This window comes from Megachile rotundata, chromosome 9, assembly GCF_050947335.1.
Source record: "Megachile rotundata isolate GNS110a chromosome 9, iyMegRotu1, whole genome shotgun sequence".
Classification (NCBI taxonomy): domain Eukaryota; kingdom Metazoa; phylum Arthropoda; class Insecta; order Hymenoptera; family Megachilidae; genus Megachile; species Megachile rotundata.
The window spans coordinates 4313798-4341790 of NC_134991.1; the positions used below are offsets into that span (position 1 = coordinate 4313798).

Here is a 27993-nt window from a genome sequence, read left to right on the forward strand (position 1 = left end):
TTAGTACAACACTTGAAATAAATTGCATTCGGACGTTTTTGACGCTACCTAACTCTGCCGCGCTATTTCAAATTGTTAGTATTAAATGCGAATGAATAACGTTTAAATTAATAACAGTTATCTTTATTATTGTAATACGTGTCTATAATATGCAATTTTCCCTTTATTTTTAGGTGAGTGTATTATTTCATGTACTACCAAGTACATAGCGACGTTAAATAATTGTATCAATGAATATTTTTATTAAATGATATAACATTGAATATGATAGTGTTTACTACTGTAATATTGTTTAAGATATGTACGCAATTTCCGGTATATTTTGAATAAATTTTTTCCTATTTTTACACGAATATAGCAATTAATAGTAACAAATAAGATTGTAGCATTTGTGTGATATTTTGAATGTCTCCTAAGAATTTTGAACTATTCTCTTGATTTGTAAGTAAATGTAATTTCTAAGTACTGATACTTAAGTATAACAAACAGTTTCCATTTTTGTCTATCTGTCCATTTGTCTATGTGTAAATAAAAAACTTTGTGAAACCTGTGCAGTTTGTGAACGACATTCTAGTGATTTATAAAATTTATCAATATATAATTGAAAAAGAAAATTGTAAAGTGCTCACTTGATCCCTTTAGTAGTTACAATGTTAAAATATTACAAACAACATTTGTAACTGCGATGGTTCTAGGTTTTAACCAACAGATCATTTTAACCTCCTGCACTATAACGATGAGCTACTTTCGTGACGTACTCTTCTGATATTTTTCTTCTTTTTTCTTATATTTTTAATACTAATATTCGATTTAAGTGGAATTGTAGTTTAGTCAATAATAGTGTAGTTATAATAGTGCAACAATGAGATTTAACTCTATTTAATCGCCCTGATATATTGACTGCCATACTGAAGCTTTGATTAGACTATGTACTTTCATTTCCAACAAATCTTATTAAATATTTTTACAATATTCTGTCATACTTATTAATCACTATCAAAGTGGTTAATATGTGTATTTCCAATTAGTTAAGCGAACAAATTCTTAATAATATAGGTGATAAATACATATGACTTTAGTGGCGCCCATATATGGATGACGCGGCAGTCAGTATTAATATTGTGACAGCAAATACTTCATTATCTTCGATGCCTCGTAACATAAGGGGTCAATTATCAATTTTTATAAAATGAAATAAACAATGGGAACGTGGTCACTAATGGGTACAATTACCTGAGATGACACAGTGCTACAGTCTATATACATAATTAAATGCATCTCTATATAATACACGGTAGGTGGACACTCAACAGATTTCTTTTTAAAAATATGACACCGACACGAGTTTCATTAGTTTAACAATGTTAGTAATACTTGATATATTCTGGAATAAAAGGCGGTTGTGGATGCAAGTGCATATGTATCAGGTTAGTGGTTGGCTAAAAACCTCGTCTTGAATTTAAGCGACATTGCACTAGATGCTGCATTTTATGTATTTAGGATTATAAATAAAAAATATGCAGTGGCGAAGTATTAAATAATTGTATTTTTTTTTATACAATACAATGCTTAACGCTTTAGATTTTTATTTTCAACTTTTATTTATTATTGTTCATTTTATTTATTTCATTACTTTTTATTATTGTTTTTATTTATTATTGTTCACAAATATTATATTCTAACAAAATATACAATGTAATGTACAAACAATACAGTGACAAAGTATGCAATATAACATATTGCAAAGAAATACATTGTAACAAAATAAAAAATCTATTATAATGTGAAAATAATAGTAGCAAAATATATAATATACTATAACGTAGAAATAACATTTGTAATAATATATAATATATCGATAAAATACAATATATAAACAATATGTTGGAAACAGTAAAAGTATGTGTTCTGCTCCATCGTTTAACACTAAACCTACCAGCACATAATTTACACTTACAATGAAATTAAAATTGAAAATAAATAAATATATAACATAACATAAATCAAAATATACATTTACTTTTTATTTCTGTGAAAAACAATGTGGCTTTCAAGAAAATTACCTTAACAAATTATGTGATTTATAATAAAAAAATTGTGAGTCTTATTTGACCAGTTTGCCCGTTTCACTGTTAAAGTTATGAAATATGGATGCTTGAGTAAAATATTGACAATGAGGCGATACACGCATTAACACATCCGTCCCCATCTGACAGCAATTATAATTAATTTTTACGTCTTCATTAAACTTCGTCTCCTTTCATGTGTTTTATTTAAAAATGTCGGCGTTTTACATTTTCGTGTAGTCCTGTGCATATTGTAATAATTTTCGTTCTTGATATTTTCCATGACGTCACTTCGACCACGGATCTTCTCCCACAACATATAATAATTTGGCCAGCCACTGTAGTTTGTTTAAATTGTTCGAAGAAAGTGAAAGATACGAAGAAAATATGTGTGTATGTTAAAAGTAGTGCGCACACGCATGGCGGATGCGGCCATACTTTCACGATCTTCCCCCATGAGATTTCAGTCGTCCACGCACGCATACGCACCATGCACCGCCCGCGCACGTGGCAGATGTTCCATTTTATATATTCACGCATGCGTTTTGTGTCTTGCTTCTCCACCATTCACGATTCCGCTATCCCCATCCAGTTCGACGTCCGCTTATATCTGCCAACTGAGCCTTTCGTTACATCCTCGATTCATTCGCAACCTACAAATCGTTGAAATCTCTCTTCCAGCTTTATAACCGAGGTGGAACGAGGTAATCTGATATTTGATATTTTGATTTCTGTGCAGGTCGGCGGAGCAAATTTTTATGGATGGAATTGAAGAATTCCGGAATTTGGTAATTTAGACTTTTTGATAATTGAGAATTGACTTTTTAATAATAATTCAGTAATTTGCAGATTTGGAAATTTGGTTATCTGGAAAATTGGATTTTTGGAAAATTTAAAATTTGGGGATTAAGAGAGTTGGTCATTAAAAATTTTGAAGATATGATACTTTAACAATTTGAAGATTTGAAGATGTGGAAATTTGCAAATTTAGATTTTTAGAAAATTGAAAATTTGGTAATTTAGAGATTTGATAATTTGCAAATTACAGGATTTGATAATTCAGTAGTTTATTGATTTGAAGATATGAAAATCCAAAAATTTGAAAATTTTAATGTGGAAGTTTTTCCAGATCTGTCTCCCATATGGAAATTTAGAAATTTGGATATTTAGGTTTTTGTAAGATTGAAAATTTAAAAATTTAGGGACTTGTCCATTTGGAATGATGTAGATTTAGAAATAATCGAACTTTATTAGGTAATTTGATAATTTGAAGAGTTGAAGGTTTATGAAATTAAAGATTTGGTAATTTGGAAATTTCGAAACTTCATAATTTGATAATTTGGTGACGTAAAAAAATAAAAACTGAAATTTTCAAAGCATTAAAACTTGAAGATTGTGGGTTCGATAATTAAGGAATTGTTAAGTTATAGTTAGAATTATTATGAATAGATATTATTATGTATAGATATGTACACAACTGTACATATATGTATAGAATAGTCCGGTTAGAGTTATCACTTTCGTTGTCAGTATGCATTAAATTATAATACATTATACAATAAGATATAATATATTTTCATAATATGTATTGCATAATATGTTTCAAAAATTGTATTCTGTAAACGTAACGCATCCCAATATATTACACATATTTGTATCTAACATGTTATATGTCAATTATATATTTTATGCAATTTTGTTTTCTACAAACAAAAAAGTTTTTTATATATGTAACTATGAATGTATTAGAATATATGTACTTTTTGAAGAATAAAATTTCGAAAGCGAATACATTAGAAAATAATTAGAGTAAACAAAATAAATACAGTCTTTTTTAATCATTACTAACCGTATATGTATAATTCTGTACACAGACACCATTTTGATTATGAAAACATACACATAACAAAAAACCTGTTCAAGTACGAAAGTAACATGATTACGTGATTTTTGAATGATTACTATTTATATGCTGCTCCTTCAAAAAATACAATTTACGTTAACAATATTCTATATGTAAATGTACACAACGAAACAGTTTTACTTATCAACGCGTTTTTAAATATTTTCTGTAACAAAAATCTTTTCCACCAAAATTTACACATGTCAAAGAGTAAATTTCCGTCAACAAGACGTTTCAAACGTACACAACGGAAAGCTCTTTTAATAACAGAAAACATTACCGACAAAGGCATCGATAAAAAAAATATATCGTGTCGATCTAAAACGAATGCGACCAGCACACCCAAAGCGTTCCGGGCTGCGAGACAATGCTATGATAATTTATTCGTCGGATATAAACTTTTTATAAGATCCACCGTGTAATCCATCATGCTTCGTCAAATTGGTACAAGCGCCTTTGTATGTCGGCGGGTAACATGCACAGGCGTCTTTTTATTCTTCAATGTTCCTTTTCACAAAAGCACTGGTCTCGTGCGTGAAGATCGCGATTCGCGCGAGCCACATTCATGTAACCGCAGGAAACAATTTGTAATAGTGTTGGACGATTTCGTGTTAAGAATAAATTTACATGTAATCGTGGGGCATTCTTTCGAATGCAACTTTGTATCGGGCTACATATACTATATATGCATATGTATATATTTTAACGTCGTTTTGCAATTCCGCTGAAACGAAGATGTAACATCGCGATACGCGATTATTCATTTAAGCTTTCTGGTGCAGTGAACCTGTCTTGCAAATTAATCTCCTGACATTCAATCAATTAGTTGTCCGCTAACAACTGAGCAATTAACGTTAGATGCGTACATAATTTTATTACGTTTCTCGATTTGAAGGTCATTTGATTTGTATTATTTCTTTTATGGAATTCCTGTGTACATGGAGATAAATCTATCTGTTAACACGTTCTATTACGGACTCGTTTACTTAATTTCATTAAAAATTATCAATAAAGTGATCCTTGTTAATTTTGGTTTAACGAAGTCAATTATACAAGCTAAAAATTATTGTTACAATAATTCTTTTTATATTGAGATGTTCTTATGTTGAGATGTCAAGTAAAATACATATGTATTTTTACAATTATCATAATTTCATTGAAAATGGCAAATGAAGTTATCTCTTGATTAAGGATGAAATTAAAAGTCTCAAGTCTTATATGAAGGTGTTCATTAATAAATATGAAATTTCAAGACTATAAGTTATAAAATACACATGTATTATTAGCATTATGAATTTCATCAAATTTATAATTCTATTAAAAATGGCAAATAAAGCGATCTTTTGCATAAAGCCTTTAAAGGCTAGAATCTAAAAGGATTTTATTAGTAATTTCATTGGTAATCAAATCAAATATAATATAATATGAAAATAATCTTATGAAATTTATTTTTCAATACTTAACATATAATGTTATATTACAAAAACTGAAATTCATTCTTTAACGTTTAATGTAAAGAATTACCTATATTATAAAAGTTCGAACTTTTATATGCGTTATAAAAATGAATGTAAAGAGTCATATCATAAAAATTGAAATTTTTTTAACATTAAAAGAAAAGAATGATAAAAATATGTTTAATACTTGACGTAAAAAATTAAATTTAAGGAAGAAAATTAGCGTTCACGTTTGAAATCGATCGAACGTTACGATGAATAAAACATTGTACGATAAAGACATTCCTTTAGCCTCGGTTGGAACCCGTACGTTATTCTTCATTTTCTCTTACTAAATTTTAAAGAATAGTGTGACGCCCATGGAATTTGTGCTTTCTTTTGTCGACCGACTCATTAATCACACAATGCCGTACGTCGAGTAGACTCGATCGATCGACGTCGAGATAGTCGCGTAATGAGCTTCGGTGCTCTTGTTAGCCTGGGCTGCTGCTTTGTAAAACGAACTTATTATTGCAGAACCGAATTAATTTCTTACAATCAACGATGCACTGAAACGAATAAGCGCACTGTAAATTGCGGTGAATTCCAACGACCGCTCCCCAATATTCTTTCTTCTTCCATTAACAAGGATAAAAACTTATCGAAGTGAAACTTGAAATTGTCTTTCAAATATCGGACGTTATTTCTGCAAACTTTTATTAGAGTTGTACATCAAACTCTAATTATTTACAGTATGAATTCAACGTACGAATATTCAAAATAATTTTAACTTTTGGAGAAATATGAGTGCAGCAGACTTTTGATATATGATCACAGACGAAGATACAACGAGAAAAAATAGTTGAAGTAGGCAAATTTTCATGACTCAAAATTTTCTAATTTTCAAGCTATCATGGTTTCAAATTTTCATGTAATTAAGTTTTTAAATTTTTAAATTCTTCAATTTTCAAGTTCTCATATATTAATATATTTTTTCAGATTTCCAAATTCTGAAATTTTTAAATTCACAAGATTTCGGGTCTCGAAGTTTTTATGCTTTCAAGTTTTCTAATTTTCAAGATTCATTGTATTTAGAAAGTTTTGAAGTTTTTAAATTTTGAAGTTTTCATACTTCCAAATTTAGAAATTTAACAGCTGAAAAATTTAGGAATTTAAAAATATAAAAACATAGAAATCTCCAAATTTATGAGTTGACTAAGTTAGAAATTGGTAAATTTTCTAATTTATGATATTTTTGTTCATATAACGGAAAAATTACAGAGTTGAGTGAAACATTGGTGCTTCCTAATTTCCTGCTCCTCACCTAACAACGAAACATATCGAACCGCGACACACCGATTTTAATGAAACTTATGTGAAAGATAGTACTCAAGAAAATATTTGACACGTATTTTTTTTATCGGCCATCGTTCACATTGAAGGGGTGAAAATAGCCCTCGAAGTTGGGGATTGGAATCATATTTTTGGAAATATCTCCGGAATTAAAGAAGATAATTGGATTCTTTTTTTTGTAAATTGTTCGTCTTTAAATAGGGAATTTTTGTGCGTAAAAAAATTTCAATAAATTTTATTTGTTTAAATAATATTTTGAAAATTTATAATTTTTGTTTAAATTTTTGCATTAAATGTTGATCTACTTTTTTGCAACTTCGTGTACGTAAACTATGGTAATCTATTGCAACAAACAACAAATTCCAAAAACATGTATCCTCTATTTTTGTCCATAGTTTACATACACGAAGTTGCAAAAAAATAGATCAACATTTAGTGCAAAAATTTAAACAAAAATGATAAATTTTCAAAATATTATTTAAATAAATAAAGTTTATTGAAATTTTTTTACGCACAAAAATTCCCTATTTAAAGACGAATAATTTACAAAAACAAGAATCCAATTATCTTCTTAAATTCCGGAGATATTCCCAAAAATATGATTCCAACCCCCAACTTCGAGGGCTATTTTCACCCCTTCAATGTGAACGATGGCCGATAAAAAAAATACGTGTCAAATATTTTCTTGAGTACTATCTTTCACATAAGTTTCATTAAAATCGGTGTGTCACGGTTCGATATGTTTCCTTGTAAGTAAGTAGAGCTCCTAGTGCAGGAAAATATCGAGTTTCAACTGTATTTGCTATATATAAAAATACTACAATTATTATTATTATACATTATTGTATTTTTTTAATAACCCTGATTGATAAGTTAGTGATAAGTTGAAATTTAATGAATTAATATATGTATATTTAATTAATGTTTTTTTACTCGAAATAATTATTTTTAGCTTCGGCTTATCATTTTATTCCCGGTGTAACGGACAAATTCACGAAAATCAATCGTTATTAAAATTTATTTGTAACTCTTACTTTAAAAATTTACAATCATCAAGAAATTTGATTTATGCGTTCAATAAATATATTTATATTCAACATATGAAAGTGGCATATAACATGATGAATGTGTAACGTTTCTCTTTTTCAATTTCAACAGAATTTTAACATATACACATTTTATATAATATCTGATGCATAAAATTTCTTCTCACAAATCAGTAATAGATTAACACAAAGTATACGTTTTGTGAAAAATAAGACATATTTATTCAGTTCAAAAAATGTGTTTCTCGTATATTCAAATTTTTTTTTAATTATCCCATACTTAATGCAATATTATGCAAGTCACGCAGTGTGCACATTTCTTTGTAACTAAACATGAAATGTACATTATCCAGAAACTTTCTTCACGTGCACATGCAGCCAGCCAAAAAAGTATCTCATATAATTGCGTCATTTAAAAGAAGCACACATCATACTGCATTACGCTCATTATACCGTTTATTGGAATGCTTACATATCCTGTACGATTTTTATAACAACATTTCAAATTGTAATTATCGTAATAATAAGACTGGATGCGTTAATACTTTTTTCGTCCATAATGCTTTGACAGCAGTGTAATAATAAATCAATCAAATTCATGATAGAAGCAAAATTATACAGTATATACAAGGTTTATTACTGTCAACATGTTTTATATAAGAAAAAAATGAGGACAGGTGTGGGAAAATTTTATCGGAAATTAAGATGTTGATCAACTTGATAATAGATTTAAAACTATACAAATTCAAGATTTCTTAGAGTCAATACGCTGTTCTATGGAACAGCGATTACCATTCGTTATTTGCAATAATGTTATATTAAAGTATAGGCAATTTATCTGAAACAATAGCAGTATCAAATAAAGACATATTTCACTAAGGTGAAGTAGAGTAAGTGCAGCCTGGTTTTTGTAAAGTTGGTATTTAAACGTAAGTATTTTCAGTCTGCTATGTAAATACTTAATGCTGTCGATATCGAACGCTCTGCACAATTACTACTATTTAATTAATATTAACTAGGATCTTAGCTTTCCTTGTATATTTTGATTTTGATAGGAAATTGTTTAAAATGTCTAAATTGTTTAAATGTAAGAGCGTAACTTGAAGTTAAATACTTTGAAACTTTATTTGATGTGTAATGGGGTAAGAGCAGAATTATTGACAAATCTGCTATAAAATGCTTTTTACTGTATTATGCAAGTACTCTATTCTGCAAACAAGTCTTCTTAGCTGAAATATAAAAGGGGACATAGTGCAACAAAACAAGGAAACAAACATGCTAAATGGAGAAATTTCGCTCATACTGTAATAAAAATAGCCTGTATACGCACTTGCCCCGTTTATGAACTTACCCCACTTCACCTTACCTCTTTACTTTTTAATTCGTAAGCATCGATAATCTAGACAATAGAGTTAGCAGGATTTAAGAAAAAATTTTCTTCAAGTTTTTCATCAGATTTTCTTCTGAAATCTTTTAATATATTAAGTTGTTTAGAAGGTAAAATTCATGATACACCCCTGGACAAAAAGATAGCACATGTGTGCTATCTTTAATTTCTTGAAAACTACTTAGAATTTTTTAATGTAATACATACCATTCTAATTGTTACATGGCAGAGAAAAGGAACTTCTTAGCAAATATGGTTGACCTTGCTAGGTTTTTGAGCAAGCAGAAGAAATATACAAATAGTGTCGGCGAAAGTTACATTGCAATTAATACAAAGTTAATAATGATATGATAATAATAATAATCCGCCTTTATTTTCTATTACTTCGAGTACTCGCTTTGGTAAGGATTTGTATAACATTTTAATTGTATTTTGTGGCAAATTATCCCAATGTATCTTAATAGCTTCTTTTAATTGTTTAATATTATCATACTGTTTTCCATTCTTACATACAGCACGTGCTAGTTCTCCCCAATAATTTTCAATAATATTCAGGTCCAGGGAGCGTGCGGGCAACGGAAAAACTGATACGTTTTCTCTTTGAAAAAATTGTTCTTCGTCTTTAATTCGGAGAATTGCAGCATTGTCATGCTAAAAAATAAATTTATCAGTGGTAATTCGTAGTGCGTGTTCAATACTTTGTTTTGAGAGTAAATTTATATATTTTTGATAATTCATTTTTCCTTCAAGAAACTGTACATTTGTTTTGCCTTTGTATCCATTCCGTTTAAATTCCGGCCAAATCATTACACCACCCACACCAAGAAATAACTTTCTTTTTTATGAAAATATATGTATAAATTCTGTGAATGTGCTATCATTTCGTCGGCACTATTTATATATTTCTTCTGCTTGCTCAAAAACCTAGCAAGGTCAACCATATTTACTAAGAAGTTCCTTCTCTCTGCCATGTAACAATTAGAATGGTATGTATTACATTAAAAAATTCTAAGTAGTTTTCAAGAAATTAAAGACAGCACACATGTGCTATCTTTTTGTCCAGGGGTGTATTCCAATGTTTGCTTCCGTTTAGATAAACGCATACAAAAGCTAGAAGCTTATCTTCTTAGTACATTATTAAGAAATTTATTATCTGATATAAACTGATGAGAGTTGATAAGAACATTCACAGAGATAAAAAAACGAATATACATGGACGTTTCAAGCTAGAAGAACTTCAAATATCGCAAATCAAAAACATTTCAAGCACGCAATACTTTACACTTGGAACACTTCAAGATATAAACGTTTTTAGTTTAAAATATTATAAACGCTTCAACCGTGAAATTTCAAATAATATCTGATATATTTCAAGCTCGAAATGCTTCAACGTCAAAACGCATGAAGTGGGAACAGTTTCAAACTAGAAATATTTGAAACTTTGAACGTTTCTGCATCGCTTCAAACTCAACACGTCTTAGTGTTTCAAATTTGGAATATTCGAAGTTTGAAACGTTTGAAGCTTCAAACATTTTGAACTTGGAATGATTAAAGCTTGAAACACTTGACAGGGACGTGACAGTCATGGCACTTCAAATTTAAAAGGCTTCCTACTCGGAACACTTCAAATTTGAAGCATCTGAAGGTCTTGATACCTCGAATTTGGAACATTTGAAACTTAAAACGATTTCTTTACACTTGATTTCGTTTTACACTTGAAAAATTTGAAACTTTAAATGCTCCAAATATGGAGTTACTTCAAACTTGGAGTATTTTTAAGTTTTTAAACAAAGGCTTCAAACTCAGAATATTTCAAATGCTTTAAATGCTTTAAATCCATCAAACATGGAACACTTCAAACTCGGAAAAGTTCTAAGTTTGAAATGTTTTAAGCTCACAATGGTTGAAGTATCTGACGTTTTAAACTTGAAATTCTTCAAGCGTAAAACAATTTAGGTTTGGAACATTTGAACTTAGGAGCGCGACAACAATTACAGGCTTCAAACCTTTTAAACATGGAACATTCTGTGTTCAAACTGTTTCAAACTTTGTGTACTTTGTGATAAGTTTTCGAGAATTTAATGTCGGAATGCTCTTAGCGTTTAAAGTTTCGAATATTTATAATGTCAAAAACTTAGAACTCGACACGTTCGAACTCTGTGTGTCAAATTTCAAAATGAGTGAAGCTTAAAACGCTTTCACTTTGAAATGTTCCAAAAGAATTAAAGCTCAAAACATTTTTACCTTAAAATATTTTAAACGTCGAATGTTTAAGATTACGAATGTCTCATATTTAGAACGATTATCAAACCTCAAAGATTTTAAACTTAAAATAATTCGAACGTTCCAAACCTAAAGTGCTTGAAATTTGAAACGTTTCAAATCTGGAATATTTAGTTTCGAATGTTTCAAGTTCAAAATATTTCAAACTTGAAACATTAGAAATTTATAGTGTTGAAAATTCAAATCGTTTGAGACTTGAGAACGTTTGAACTTCAAAATGCTTCAAACTTGGAATACTTGAAATTCAAAACAATTCACGTTCAGAATATGTGAAGTTTGAAACGTTGAAAGTAACCCCTCCGTCATGAATAATATAATATAAACTTATATGTTAATTATACATGAATATTGTAATATGAACTTATATATGAATTATACATGAATAATATAATATAAACACTTGTTTTCGCCAAAAGATTAACAGTCTTTGTTCAAGATTCAATATGATACTTTTGTTTGATCAAATATCTGGAATTGTATCAACACAATTCTAAATATAACTGATATCGTGTAATTTTCTCTTCATGTTAAGTGTAAAAAAAGCTTGTTTCAAAAACAAATAATTACGATATTATTTGATCCGACATAAAGTAAATATGAGGTAATGGTTCGAGTGAGCCAGCGTTAGCCACTCAACACTTTATTTATCAAATAAAAATGAAATTTTTTAAGGCGATGAAAAGGCGACACTAGATTACAACGTTATTACGATAACCAGCTACTGCAACGTTATTATGATAACCAGATACAGCAACGTTATTGCAGCCAAATACAGCAACGATGTTTCGATGACCAGATACCGCCACGTTGTTCGAAACAATATTACGAGAGTGTCCACGTCCGACTACTCGAACGATAAGAAAAGAATTGAAATCGAACCTGCGTACTCTTCGATAATTACGCGTCATCGTACGCAATTAGTACTGTGAATAGAACTTTCCACCGATCTATAATCGATCGCAATCCTCGTGTATATCAATTTCCGCGAGGATCGAAAAATGTTTATCGGCCGATCGTTATCGATAGGAATGCTCTTAAAGAGACCGGCGATGACAGGTTTTTTGCTTTTCCCGATTAGAAAAAATAAACGAGAAACGTAGAAAAAAGAGAGAGAGAAAAGTTCGCGGATACGCCGACATTTTAAAAAGGTTTTAACGAGCGAACCTTCGTCAAGCGTCGATACGAAACACGACGTATAGTGGATAGCGGCAAGCTAGACGCGCACAGCACTCTGCGGCCGCCGCGACGCCAAGTAATTAAATGCAGAGAAGAAGGGGAAACGAAGGGCTGGTCAGGATGGTGGGGTCCCAGGGCAAGGGAGGGAAGAAGTAGCGAGGGCGTTCCTAAAGCCACTCCCCGAAGTCCTACGGGACTAAAATCTGGCTTTCGAACCTTACGCTGCTCTACCTGAATAAAGAATTCTACGCTCGAAATTCAAATACTTCTTCGAATCTTATAGCTCTTACACTCTACTTGGTTGTTTACGAAATATTCAGACCATTACTGGACCACTTTATTTTGAATCTACGTTTTTAACCCATGGAGTATTATAAGCGCATACATGCGTTTGCGCAAGTAGTGTATTATAAAATTTTAGGTTATGTTGATATTACGAATTAAAGCATAATCAGAACTATATTCTTGTGTAGGTATTAATAACATGAGTGTATAGAATACAAAACATACTTATTTCAATGCAATAAATATTAACAATGTAGTAATTTACTATTTATCACATTAATAAATTAATATTAATGTAACAAGTAGTGAATTACTACTTCTTATTTTTTATTTGGACCACCTCTTTGGATCTACCTTTTTAACTCATTGAATATTATAAGCGCACACATGCGTTTGCGCAAGTAGAAGTATATTATAAAATTTTAGGTTATGTTGAGATTACGAGTTCAAGAATAAGAATTATACATTCTTGTATAGCTTTAATGACATAAATGTACAGAATATAAAACATACCTATTTTAATACAATAAATATTAACAGTCTAGCAATTTACTATTTGTTATATTAATGAGTTAATATTAATATTTGATAATTCACGTAAAATCGTGTTTTCGATTAGTACTGATGAATACCATTTTGTCATGTTATCACATATTAGTGGAAAAACATAATACTTAAGCAGAATTTGTAACAAGTAAAAGTAATTTGAATTCTATATTATTTTGTAAATCTGCAACAATTTTACTCTTAAAGAAATTATTCTTTTGGAAATTTGAAACGAGACAAATTAGAAATTGGATCTATAAAAAGTCATGACTGTTAAATTTCGAAAAATTAAAATGTAAAATTATTTAGATCTTCGAATTAGGAAAAGGAAATTTAGAAATCTGATATTTAGGAAATTTGGAAGTTTAGAAATGCGGAAATGTTAATTTTTCAACTGAGGAAAGTTAGTAATACACAAATTTCACAATACAGAAATTTCAAATTTACAAATTTACATATTTTCAAATTATAAATATTAATAACTTGGAAATACAGATATTTAGGAAAAACTGTAATTTGAAATGCGAAGATTGAAAACTTCGCTGATTTGAAAATAAAAATTCAGAAATTTGACAATTTAGCAATTTAAAAATGTAACAATTTCAAGTTTTATGATTTTCAGATTTCCAACATCAGAAACTTCAAATTTAGGATGTTCAGATATTTGGAAATTTAGAAATGTACAAATACAGAAATATAGAAATATAGAAATATAGAAATATAGAACTGTAGAAATATAAAAATATAGAAATACAGAAATTTAGAAATTAAATCTAGAATTAAATTTAGAACTTAGAATCCAAGAAATTTAGAAATTTGGAAATTCAGAAGTTAAAGAAGTTCAAAGTCCAAAATTACCAAACTTGAATTGAAAAACTGACTACCCATCATTATCTGTCGTGCACTTCACTTCCGTACGCTGTGTCCTTGCGAGCACAGTTGCCCATCTCTATCCTACATCACAAAATAGCGAATCATCGCTTTTACCAAAAACCTCATAGTATGCCTTTGTAATCTTTTAGTTACGCGCTCATATACTGGAATATATACTCCCTCATAAAACAGCCTATAATGAACCCATTATCAGTTATTTCCACATATTACAGTAACTCTATACTGCCGGCCATCTCGACTTTAAAATTGTCTACTCGTTTAAAATAATTTCTGAAGATCACTTCAAAATATTCTGTAAAAGTACATTTCGTTGGTTACAATTTAATGCAATCTAACAGCGAAGTACACAATGTTCTGCATTCACAATGGCGTTCCAATTCGTTTATCGTTATTTTCTTAGCTACAAGATAAAATGTCTCGACGAATTTCGCTTGTACATCACCTGATATTCTTCACCCTTCGCATTATGCAGCAATTGTGTAATCGAAATTCGTTCTAGTGCACTCGATGCATCGTTCCTTTATGAAATTTAATGCAGCTGCAATACGAAAAGGTTAACATGTTTGCTACCGCCTGACTCTGTTTTGAGAACCACACGTCACGTGTGACAGCGATCATTTTTTATTCTACAGTTACATGAACAAATAATACGTGTTCTGAACTAAACCAATTCGGAGCCGCCTTCTAAAGGACTACTATAAGAATAGACGAATATTTGGTGTACATCGCTGGACCATCTAAACAATTGAAAATGATGTAAAGATATTTCATGATGTTTGGACATTAGTTGTTGATTAACTGCCACTTAAGATTATAAAAATCTTGTATACTTAAAATTATTGAAATTTTGTAATATTTAAATTTATAAAAATTCAGTATATAATAGTGTCCATTAATTGTTAACATTACTTCAACTATCAATTATTTTTTACAACTAACTACAAACAAGTTTCAATCAAATTTATTAATAAAACGTTTGTGTATGTTTTCATTTAATATGCAGTCATAATATAGCTATAGTCTGCTACAACTGACACGCATCCATTTTGCATCGCGAATTCTAACGAATTCATACCATTTGTGCTAATCAAATTAAAAATTTCAAAAACATAATATGATACAATCATTAGCATGATACGACACAAGTATTATTTGACTATAATTCATGTTACAAAATCGCCGTGGGTCTAATAAATTTCGCAATCGGCCATTTAGTATGCAGCAAACTAATACGATTTCAACTGTGTTAACGTTTTTCTCTCTTTCTTAAATATGTACCTTTTTATCTGAGTTGCTACTGAATTACCTGTCAATCCATGGAACCTATAAAAATATTTCAACCAAGAAAGTGGTTAATGAACGCATTTAGCGAACACGTTTATGGTAATTAGACGCAGCCGAGGCTTTGAACGTTGAAACTACCTTTTACAAATTGCAGCGTTAATTTGACACGCTTCAAATAGGATAGCGCGTAAATCAGCTGTATTTAACTGTCGCTACTTTTTACCAGTGTGTCAAAACGTCTGCAATACGCAGCGAATGTCAGTCAAGTTTGATTGACTCTTTAATTAGAGACCCATACGGAAACCAAGCGTCTAAAGTAGTGCATAAACGTATTATATAATCAAAACTACGTACACTTATCATATAATGCTATATGTGTGTAGAGTTTTTTGTCTTCCTGTCGTGGACAACCATAATATTTCTGTAATACACATGCAAGGTACTTTGAAATTTATATGAATTGAAGCGTAATTTCACATGCATTGAGCATAATTTCATATAAATTGAGTGTTATTCTATATAAACTCGGTATAATTTCATATAAACACAGTGTAATTTCATATGAATCGTATGACTAAATTTAAACTCAGTGCAATTTCATATAATCTGCATATTATGCCTGAATGACATTTTCATATAATAGATACAATTGTACGAGATTAAAGCAAATTAAGCTAAAATAGTGTTATGCTACTCATAATTATCTTATATTTTGATCGTTTTTTATCAACTTACAATCTTCAGTACATCGATACGAAGATCCAGTAAACGAGTAATAGTGCTCTTGATTGTATTGATATATTTGTATGAATGTGTTGGATAAGTCGATATCTGATGGCGTCAGATATGTAGTATTCAATTACTATAATTGCAGGAAAAAATATGAGTCGATCGTGTTATCGCAATCATTATACGCGTTTAATGTAATCTATAACATTTACGACTTTGCAAAAATAATTAGAGGAAAATGACCATATCCGGAATAGTATACCTAATTATTATGATTTAATTGCATGAATGATACTGACAAGTACATACTTTGTTGTTGTTTGTAAACTTTAAAACGGTACGAAAATTTCATATTGTTTATACATGTGTCATCATTTTGTCAGGCTTATTCGTATTTTATGTAACATACTTACCTGACAAATACATGTGTATTTTTGAACTGAGTGCAGTTCGGTCTTCATGAAATTTAAAACGCAGACACTTACCTGATATTTGAATATTTTTTATTAATTTTCCTTTTTCGAAACATACGGATAGAGACATATAAATCAAATGCTTGATATGTGGATTTTGGTCATATAGCAAACAGTTTAATTATTGCAAATCGATATTATTTTTATTTTTTTCTAAATGCGATTGTATGTATAACTAAATATTATTAGTTTTGAGCAGAATGAAAGATTCAGGGAATAAAAACAACAAAACTATTTTTATTTCTTAGTATTATGCAAAATGAAAAAGTTAGGAAATAATAAGAATAAAATTATACTACATTCCATGTTAACATTACTTTACGCTATTTTTATATTACTGCAACGTTCGAATAATATATAGAACGTTCTGAAGATCGCACTGTAAACGGTGGTGATTATACATACAAAAATATGTATATCGAGAAAAAGTATGAACAAAAATTTCAGTGCGAACTATCTATGACACACACGGTACTCAATGTGTTTTGATGTCAATTATTGAATACAAGTTGCGCTTACCAGTTTCAAGATCAACAGTATAAGGAAGACCTGCCCAAGGATCATCTGGTTGTTCTTCAAATTCCCTCGTATCTTTCTATAAATTAAATGTCAGCAAAATAATTTTATGCAACGATTGAGTACTCAATCGAATTGGCAAGACTCTATTCGCTCGTTTACTTTACACGTTTGCGATATAATTATTCAAATAAATTGAAAAAAGAGGATATTCTCTGACTAAAAGTAATTTTGAAATTAATGTATGCGAAATATAGTAATTGTGTACTCAATCAATTACCAATTAGTCATATAATAAATTATCAATTAGTAATGTGATAATGATAATAAAAATTTAACAATTTCAGAATTATAATAAAAATAATATTTTTGTTTAACAGACCACATTTAACGATTTTAATTGTCGACAATGTATTTTATCGATGGGATCACCATTTTTCTTTATAAATTTTAGCAATCGACAATTGTGACATCATGAGTAACTCTGTAAATCTTTAACAAAAAAAAATAATTTTGATTCATATTTCAAACAGTTTTTAATATAAATACGAAATATCAAGAACAGTAAGCCTATACTTCAAGTCATAATAGCAATAAATAAATTTGAAAAACTTTTATTAAAAATGGATGTCTAAATGTTTCTCTTAATCATCATGCTATTATTTAAATATTTGAATACTCATATAGAATATTATTGTACAATAGTAAATCATAAATAACATTTAAACAGCTATCTGATAACATAATGACATAATAAAATAATTTACTTTCTACTATCAGAATAATTTAATTCTGAAATGGAAATTTATAAATATTTTTGTTATCAAAGCATATATTCATTACTACACTTATCGTTCTTATTAAAATGCCAATCCTCATCTAGAAATCGCGGTTTCTAGGTTCCTAACTCCAAAAATACCACATGATTCCTTTTGTAACAGAATAGTAGATCAATAAATTTGAAAATATTTTATTATTACTTTTTAAAAGCCAGTCATTCTGGTCTTTAAAACTCATCTTAGTTTTGATAGAAATATCGTCTTAACGGTGTTCACGTTTTAACGATCCGTCTTAACAATTCCAGTATTAAAAGAAAAGAATTACTTGAGGCTTTCATTTTGTCCCATGGCAAAGACAGCCATTCTAAAATTTGGAGACTTCGTTATGACTCGGAATCAAGACGCTTTCTCGTTGATAATCAAAGGATTAGGAATGACGCCGCGTAACAATGGCTGAATTCAATTGGAAGGCATCCGAGACGGTGAAGGTCGACGATCATAGAGACGTCATAATCAAGCGAAGCTAACGGCAACGTGAAAAAGAGTCGAAGGGCGTTCGTATGGCCTGGGACCATAGGTTGGCAATGCCTGTGTTATATACGAGCTGCAGTGAAATGAGTTTAATGAAAACTGTATTGTACTCGATCATTAATCATAGCGACTCTCTGATAGTGGCTATCCCAACCACTAGCTCTTCTCCCCTTCCTGCCAACCGCTTTTCATCCCTTTCTATCGTTGCCTCAGTCTCTTTTCCATTCTGCGTGATGTATCGTCGTTGAGTGCTGCGTTATCCCAAAATCCGGGGTTATGAATACAAAGTTCGATCAAACCTTTCACCCTTCAATCGAACAACTCTCGTCAAATCGAAGCTAAGCGCAGTTGCAACGACCCTAACGATCTCTAGGGTGTCTTACGCAAATAAAATTTAAAACAAATGGAGATGGGGAACAATGTCGTAGGGTGAAGTACTCCTTTCTTGACTAGGATTAAATTTACTTGTTATTAACCCTTTGTTCTTGAAAGGCCTCGTATTCATTATTAAAGTCTATAATTTACAAGGATTAAACAAAATTTGAAGCAAATCGTGATTTCTTTCTATAGACTTATTACATGAATGTGAAAAAAATAGAAATAGAATTTTTAATGAAGAGAAAAAATTGATTATTTTTTAAAAAATTTTACCTGAGATTCATTGAACTATTATAATACCCTGTATTTCTAATACCCGTACAAACGAAAGAACACCCAGTTACCCAGACAACATGAAATTTTATTTAACTTATTTCTTTCTATAGGATGTAAAATTAATGGTACAATAAAATGGAGAAAAAACCGCTTATTGATTAGGAGTCCACCTGAAATCCAAGGAATTTTTACACTGTATTTTTTACGCCTTGACAAACGAAAGAACGTAAAGTTTGATCGATTTCAAGCAATCCCGGGATACAATGTCACAAAGTAGCCGCCATTTTGTCCTGAAATTTCATCCGACAGAAACAATTAAGGAAGAGAAGGAGGCCAAACCCACTTCGGTTCGCTGGGCGCGTTTTCAATTTCCAGGACCATCAATACGTCCCTCGGAATCCCCTGCCGTGCTGCTCCAATCTCTCTGGTCCTAGTCTCCCCTCTCTTTTCACCCCATATTCCTAACGCTCTCTTTCTCTTTGTCGCTTTCCACGACCAACCGGCTTTCTTCTTCCTCACCCTTTTCCTACCAACTTCTGCTTCATCGAGGACGCCCCCGGATCGAGGGATGCTATACATCTATCATTTCGCCAAACCGTGGCTGTATGAACAAATGAACGCTACTTCTCGTTCGGCTGCTTTTGTGAATATGTACAGCCAGTGATGGATATTTGAAACTTCCTCTTGTAAAGATTCGGAGTAATTCAAATGTACTTGAGTTTCATCAATTTTAATTTTATTAAAACACTAGGAGTCTTGAAATTTTTGTGAAATCGAGTTATGTAGAAATTGGAATAGTAAAAAAAATACGTACACAGCTAGTGATGAATATTTGCAAAAATAAATATACAGCTAGTGATAGATATTTGCTTTTCCTCTTGCGGAGATTCGCAACGACTTAAATTTACTTGCGATTCGAAACACTTTGAATTTTATTAGAATACTAGAAGTTTGAAATTTTTTTGTGAAATCGAGATACTTGTGTGGTAGTTTAAAAATTAAAACATTTGGATACATGACAAAATATCGAAATTGCTTTGGAAATTTGAGAATTTAGAAATATAAAAATTTAGGACTAGAAATTTGAGAACTTGCAGATGTAAAAATTTGGAAATTTGAGAAATGATAAGTTTAGATCACTAGAAAGTTTGAAATTTTAAAAGCGAATTTGAAAACTCAGAAATTTGCAAATTTATAAATTTGAGAATGTAGAAATACGGAAATTTCAAAATTTGAAATTCATCTCATTTTCAAAATTTAAATTCAATTAAGTTTTAGTAATTATAAGACTCCAAAGTAAATATCTTTGACTTTTAAAAGCGTCGAAAGTGTCATAGTCTCGATATTTTGAAGTCTTGAAAACTGTTGAACTGTTGAAGCTTTGAAGTCATGGAAAGTATAAAAAGTGTTGAAGTGTTGGAGTATCGAGAGTGTTGAAAGCGTTGAAACTCTAGATCAGGTCTACGAGTTTGCATTGGGGAAGCAGCATCCTCTGCACATGTCAGCGTGTCTGTCATGGCCGCTATGTATAAGGCTTATCTCGCTATCCAATAGCTCGCTGATATTTTGAAGTGCACTGTATATTATTTAAGAGACTTCAGTTACTTTATTAGAATCTGTAAACCAATCTTGCCCGTGCATTGCTAATTTAAAAAAAACTTGAATTCTGAAGAATAGTCATAGTTTCGCATTCTTTAACTCACATCCTGAATTGTTTAGTCTAAAAATTTTTAAGATTTTCAAGGATTTCAAGACTTTGATTTTAAAACTTGCAAGATTTTTCAATGTTCTAATTTTTAAATTATTTAGATTTCTCAAAGCTTTAATTATAAAATTTGCAAGATTTTTGAAGGCTTTGATCATAATACTTTCAAGATTTCTCGAAATAAATGGGAAGAAACTTACTACTTATTTATAGAAATTTTAGATGATTTAGGGACTTTGGGATTTGGAATACAGTCATCTACATATACGGGAATGAAGAAATATTGCAAATTTCCAAACTTCCAAATTATGGAATCTCCAAATCGTTAAATCGTCAAATTTGCAAACCCTTAATTTCCAAATTTACTAATTTCAAAGTTTTCACATTGCTAAATACTAAAATCTCTGAATTTCGACATCTTAAAATTCCCAAATTATTCAACTTCTTGAATTATTAAATTCCTACACTTTTGAATTTTCACATTCCAATGTTAAGTTCCCTAAAAGGCAAATTTGCTCTTGAATATGCATGCACTTCCACAGTCTACTCATTGGTCTTAAAACAAGTTTTAAACAAATGTTTACTTCTTGTGTATGCAACAACACTTGTATATCCAGCAAATGTATTGAACAAACACAAAAGGATTGTATCGTACTAAAAAATCCGCAGAAGAATCCGCTGTTAATTTCAGCGAAGGGCATAGTTACATTCGGTAACAGGATCCGAGGTAACACGAAGATTAAGAACGGCGAAACAATAGTTGTCAATACGTGGCAAAAGGTGGCGTGGAACGATGGGACAGAAGAGGAGTGAACTGATCCTTTGTTCTCGTCTGTTCGCAAACCATACTTTGGATCGATCTGTCTGCTTTCGATCGGGATCGAGGATCTTCCCCGTATTATTGAACCCTTGAAGACGGCGGCGTGTTCTCACAAAGGTGAAACCCATTGGAACAATACGATCTTCGAAGAGGAAGAAACCCGAGCGACGAAGGCGAGTAGACGGCAATACGGGAAAAGAAAGATGGAACCACTGACTACCGAAGCTTGCGAGAAGAAGCAAGAAACCAAGAATAGGGACCAAGCGAACGCAGAGAGAGAAGGACGAAGAACAGAAGTTAAGAGAAGAGAAGAGAAAGAACGTCGAGAAGTCTGATGGGTTACCCGCCCAGAACGTTGATGCAACGTCATTGTCGGTGACCATAGTATGGATGAGCTCTCGTAGACTCGAATCTCTTGGATACTTAAACTCTCTTCGTGTCTATCGACCGAATCGCGTCGAAGGAAATCGACGTTGAAAAAGCTGCCTCGTAAAATAGAAAGTGAATTAAATCAACCGCTGAAAGTGTAAGCGGTTCCTTCAGAAAACGACGCTCGAGTGATCGATCCAAGTCCGTTTAACCATACTGTTTCACAAAATAGATTTTCTGTTTTAGGTGAAAGTTTCCCATAATAGACGATTTAAGAATACCTCCATAATTGGAAACATGCTTATAATTTTAAATAGAATAATTTGGTAACTATTTCCATATTATCGGACATAAATCTAATGTATCTTTGTGATTTATGAATTTGATGCAAACCTAATGCAGCAGTTCAAAATACATTCTACGAAGCAATAAAACGATTTGGTGAAAATAGTGAGGGTCACATTTATAACTTGAAAAATGTAAGATTTATATTGTTTGGCCACATTTTTCTTTGAACGATCATCACGGGTGATTTATTGGCAAACATTGTTTTCGTCCGCGTTTTATCCGAAGTGATCAATAGACTAAGTAGTGCCAATCTCTGCTTTTGGTGAATTGAATAAATGATCCATTAACTTCTACTGACAAGTCAGTACAAAAGAAACAAATTTTGGAATAAACGCTACATATAAGTTTTAGATATGCATATTTATTTCAAAAAGCTTAACTAACGAGATTTCAGGAAATTTGACAAAGGAAGTAATAACGTTTCAGAAAACAAAAGCAAATTTTAATGCTACTATTGCTATATTTGCAAGTTCAATATTATTTTCATTGTTAATGTCAATTTGTTCAGATGATTTGTTCTCCATTTTTTATCACTAAATTTTCATAAGTGCTCTGATCTTCGTTACAACATTCAAATTTGTCGAAATTTTAATACTTTGCTTAATTTTTTTACAACTCCTCGATTAATTCACAAAATAGATAGAAACAGAAGATATCAATAAAATAGTGTACTGCAACAGTACAGAGTGTGTAACAAATATAGTTCTAACGTATTTACCTGAATTATTTTTAATTTTGTTTGTTCAACAACACTTTCAATTGGCCCTTTGATTGAAACACACCACACAATCCTTGCTTTTTATGTAAAAAAAAAAAAAATATATCTATTTCTACTTTTGTTTACTATAAAACACAAATAACCGTGCTGTTCTTATAATAATAATAATATCAATAATGTAAAACTATGCAGAAAGCCGAAATATGACAACTCAATTTCCGTTCACGTATTAAAAACTATCCAAAAGAAAAAAATCACATTTTAAATTATTTCAAAATTAACTGAATATTAGAGTTGGTGTAAAACGCGTGATGTTACCACACTCGAAATATGCGTGTTGAAAGTTAAATATCGCTAAATGTTTGCATCATTGTCCATAATGACTTTTTTCTAGGAAGACATATTCCTGGCCGCGTAAATTAAGATCACGCATAAAAACTACCGCGTAAACAGTGTCATAAATCATGTAGTAGGTTAGGTTGCAATAATAGGAATAAAACTAATTGATTAGCACTTTAAGGATAAATATATTTATTAAACATGTAATTCACCGATGTTAAAGAACTAAAAGACGATTGTTCACCTATGTGGATGCCGCTGTTTGATTTCATTTAATATATGTTGGAATATTCCCACAACTTAATTTTCTCTACAATCATAACAGTTCACGATAAATCATAAATGAGCGTAATTTACCGCGTAAAAAAAGTACCGCGTAAATGGAGGGACGAGTGTATTCCCACGTACGAGGAAGCAGGCGAAAGACAAGATCAAAAGCCAATAGTTCGAGGTCCGAAACATCGACCGAGATCATATCCCAAGGCGTGTGGGATGGTTCTTTCCAGCTTAATCTCTTTGGTGTCTACCGAACATGGCTTCCATGGGTTCCATAGGATTATACCTTTGACTGATCTATGCTTGACCGATTACCACGGTGGAACCTTTATGCAGAAGTTTGATAAGAATTAAAGAACGCCCACAGGGATGTAGACGGACAAGTTTTGACTAATTCGTGGTTATACACATTCAGGTCATTTCTTGATCTCCCACAATCTAGAACTTTGATACTCTCTGAAATTTGACCTTTGCGTACCACCATGAACGTTTGAGAAATATGTGAATTTCTAAAATAGTAAATTTCTACATTTTCAAATTTTTTAGATCTCCAAATCCTAAGATTCCAAAATTTCTATTTCTACAAATTTCTAGATTGTTAAATCTCTTGACCTCAAAATCAGAATGTTAAATATCTAAAGTGCCATATTCATAGATCTCCAAACTTTTAAATTGTCAAATTTCTAGATTCTAATATCTACAAATCTCTAAATTCTAAAATTCTTCAATCTCTAAGCCTGTAAAATCTTAAGTCCCCAAATCCATAGATTTTAAAATCTATAAACTACAAAATTTCCATATCTACAGATCTCTGAAACCCAAAATCCTGAAATCCTTTATATTGTAAATTCTTATGTCCCCAAATCCGCAGAGTCTCAAATTCCTAAATCGCCAAATCCCTAAATTCCCATGTTCACAAATCTTCAAATCCCTAAGACTGCAAATTCCTATTTCACCAAATCATTCACCCATAAAGTTTCATATCTTTAAAAGTTTCTAAAAATTAACGGGCGTTTAACCTATTATAGTTACCTTCCTTTCTGTAGAGAAATTAAATTTGTTCTGAACTGAAGGTAAATTTGTACAACTCAGCTGATACACTTTCCTGATCATACTATGTACTACTTTTTGCTCGCTTTTCGTCTCTTTGTATCTAATCCACATTTTGTTCCGTTTTCATTTTCCGTTACTTCAATTTTTAAGTGCTTAACAAGATCCTGACTCAAGATCGGAGTTTTTGTTTCGCTCGGGTAAAAAGTTTTGTAACAAAAATAGCTTTCCTGCGATGGTATTCGGGCATATAAGATTCAGGAACAAGATACATGATTATAGACGTATTTCCTAGACGCGAACAACCTTCATAAGAAGCGAAACAGTCATCTAAAAGATTGTAAAGAGATAGCCACCCTGAATGTCGAATTCTTCTACTAGTCGAGCGAGTGGCGTCACCTTTGTTTGATGCCTCGCCGTTGACTTCACAAATTGATATCGATCTATCGACACGGATCGCTTGCTCGTATCTTTACGGGTATTAATGCAATCAAATACTGATTTTTTTTCTTTCTTCGTTATCTCTGACAAACGATAGAAACATTGGATCTACCGTAAAGTTTTGCCCGTTTTGTAATCCTCAAAGATTTCTAATTTGAACCGTTAGCTAAGACTCGCGCTCTATTCTACACACCATTGCATGCGTGTTACTCATCGACAACATTGTTGAGCTTTTGATTAATTAAAATAACTTTCCCGATTAAAAATACTGATTAATATCGGTACAATTTCGTTTCGTTGTACTTATGTTGAAACTACAATGACCTCGTGGCTATTTTTGTTGCAAGTAAACTATAGCCCAAAATAATATACTACGAAATTATATAAATTAATATAAATTAATATAAATTAATATAAATGAATCATAGACTTCGTAGTTAATGAAATTATGATGTGATATATATCCAAGCGTTTATTTAGCTTTGGAAATGACCAAACTTCCGGATGTTTATATTTTTAAATATCCAACTTTCGCTATCCGCAAGTTGCTAGATTTCCAGTACGCCCAAAACTCTAAATCTCTAATTTTCGAAATTCAAATTTATAAATACTAGGATACATAAGTTCTTGAACTTCTAAATTTCTTGATATTTAAATCCCCAAATTTCTGGACTTTTCAATTCGTCTGAACACCTAAATCACTAGATCGCAAAATCCTTAGCTTCATAGATATTGAAATTTCTATATTTTTAAATGCCTATATCTAAAATACCTGAGCTACAAATTCGTGGGTTCCGAAATTTCCAAATCACGAGCTCCGTAGACTAAATTTGTGCTCCTGAAATCCCTAAATAACAAAATATACAGATTTTGACATTTCTAGATTTAGAAATCCGTAGATTCCCAAATCCTTAGAACCTGAAATCCCTAAGTCTCAAATTTCTATATTCCAATATTTCTGCATCCTAAAATCCCTGTGTTCTGAAGTCTTTATGCCTCGACATCCCTGCATGTTGAAATTCCTATATTTCGATATTTCTATATTCTGAAAACCCTATATCCCGAAATCGTTATACTCCGACATCACTATATCCCGTAGACTCCATATAACGAAATCCCTATATCCTGAAATTCTTATATGCCGAAATCACTATATCTCGAAATTCCTACATCCCGAAATTTCTATATTCCGAAATCCCTATATCCCGAAAATTGTTATACTCCGAAATCCCTACATCCCGAAATTCCTATACTCCGAAATTTCTATATCCCGAAATCGTTATACACCGAAATCCCTATATTTCTCTATTCCTAGATCTTCAAATCCGCAAATCTGCTGCTTTCCACTTCCTAAATTCCCAACTTTCTAGACTCCTAGATTCTGAAATCTCTAGGTCCCAAATATTTCTTTAAATTGTTAATCTGACCCAAAATTTTGAAATTCTCGAAAATCCTGAAAAATCAATTAGTGGAAACCCTGTTTCTCTTTAGTTACCATATTTTCCCTGAGGAAGCCAGATTTGCTCATGACTGTGCAGACAAAAGACGGAAAGATGAAGCGCAGAAAACAATCTGTCGGAAAGTATGCGTGAGAAACACGAATTCGAATGGAATCTGGAAAAGGAAAATGTTACGTTTTCCGGCATGTGAAAGCAGAAAGTAGCCGGCGCTCGATAAACAATAAGTCATTAATCGTTAATTGTGGTCTGTTGGTCCGTAAACGAGAGAAAGCGTCGCACAACTATAGACGTATATTTACGATCCGAATCAGTGCCGGAAATCGATCGATTACGGAGCGTATATAAAGAGACAAAGAGTGGAATTACTTGACGAACCTTTTCGTTGTTCGCGTTAATCGCTTCTAAGGCTTGTAATTTTTCAATTTCATCGTCGGTTTGTTTCTCCGATGTGGACGCTTTTTTCGGCGAAGCCGCGGATTCGACCAATGGAGTGAATCCGAGATCCACGTCTTGTTTCCAAAGCACTTCGATTAAATCCATGTCCTGCAACAATACACAAAATTCAGTATAATTAATATCGTAATTGGTATGGTTATACTATATTTAGTAAATTTAAACATTTTGTTACGGTTTAAATTGGACGTTCTGGCTTTCAGGTTTTTATGCCGTGATACGATATCAATTGCAGTGTAGAATTATATTTTTTAATTAAATTAAGGAATTAAATTAAGTTAAATTAAATTCTTTTAGCGTGGTTCGTCTCGATTTTGTGTGACAGAGATTATCAAAAGCGCAAGCAAAACACAGCTTTTTATTGATTCGAAGACGACTAAAGTTGATGACGATGGGTTCCTGCCGTCAGATCGCTGCTAAAATCTATAGAGCAAACTTATGTTTGTCTCACGACTTTATTCTCAAAATTTCAAGTTAGAAAATCCAACATTGCAGTCTACAACGTAGTACAGAAAAACGAACAGATGCAGATCGAGCCAGAAGGCACGATCGGCAATAATTGATATTTATTCCAAAGTAGCAAAATGCCTTATAATTCACAATCAGCTGTGTACTATGTTTCATAACCATAAACACAGTTCAATCATACACACGTAATACGTTAATTACTAGC

At 31.4% G+C, this 27993-nt stretch overlaps 1 protein-coding gene across 5 annotated transcripts in view; it reads right to left on the reverse strand.

The window, feature by feature from the left end:
• cnc (NFE2 like bZIP transcription factor cap-n-collar) overlaps nt 1–27993 on the reverse strand; it is a 281683-nt gene that overhangs the window by 138578 nt on the left and 115112 nt on the right. For all 5 annotated transcript variants that reach the window (XM_012290857.2, XM_076535644.1, XM_003705629.3 and 2 more), the window contains exons 2-3: nt 27243–27410; nt 17381–17456 (exon numbers count right to left, since the gene is read on the reverse strand). In XM_012290857.2, coding sequence (XP_012146247.2) covers nt 17381–17456; nt 27243–27410 — 244 coding nt within the window. The remainder of the gene's footprint in view (nt 1–17380; nt 17457–27242; nt 27411–27993) is intronic.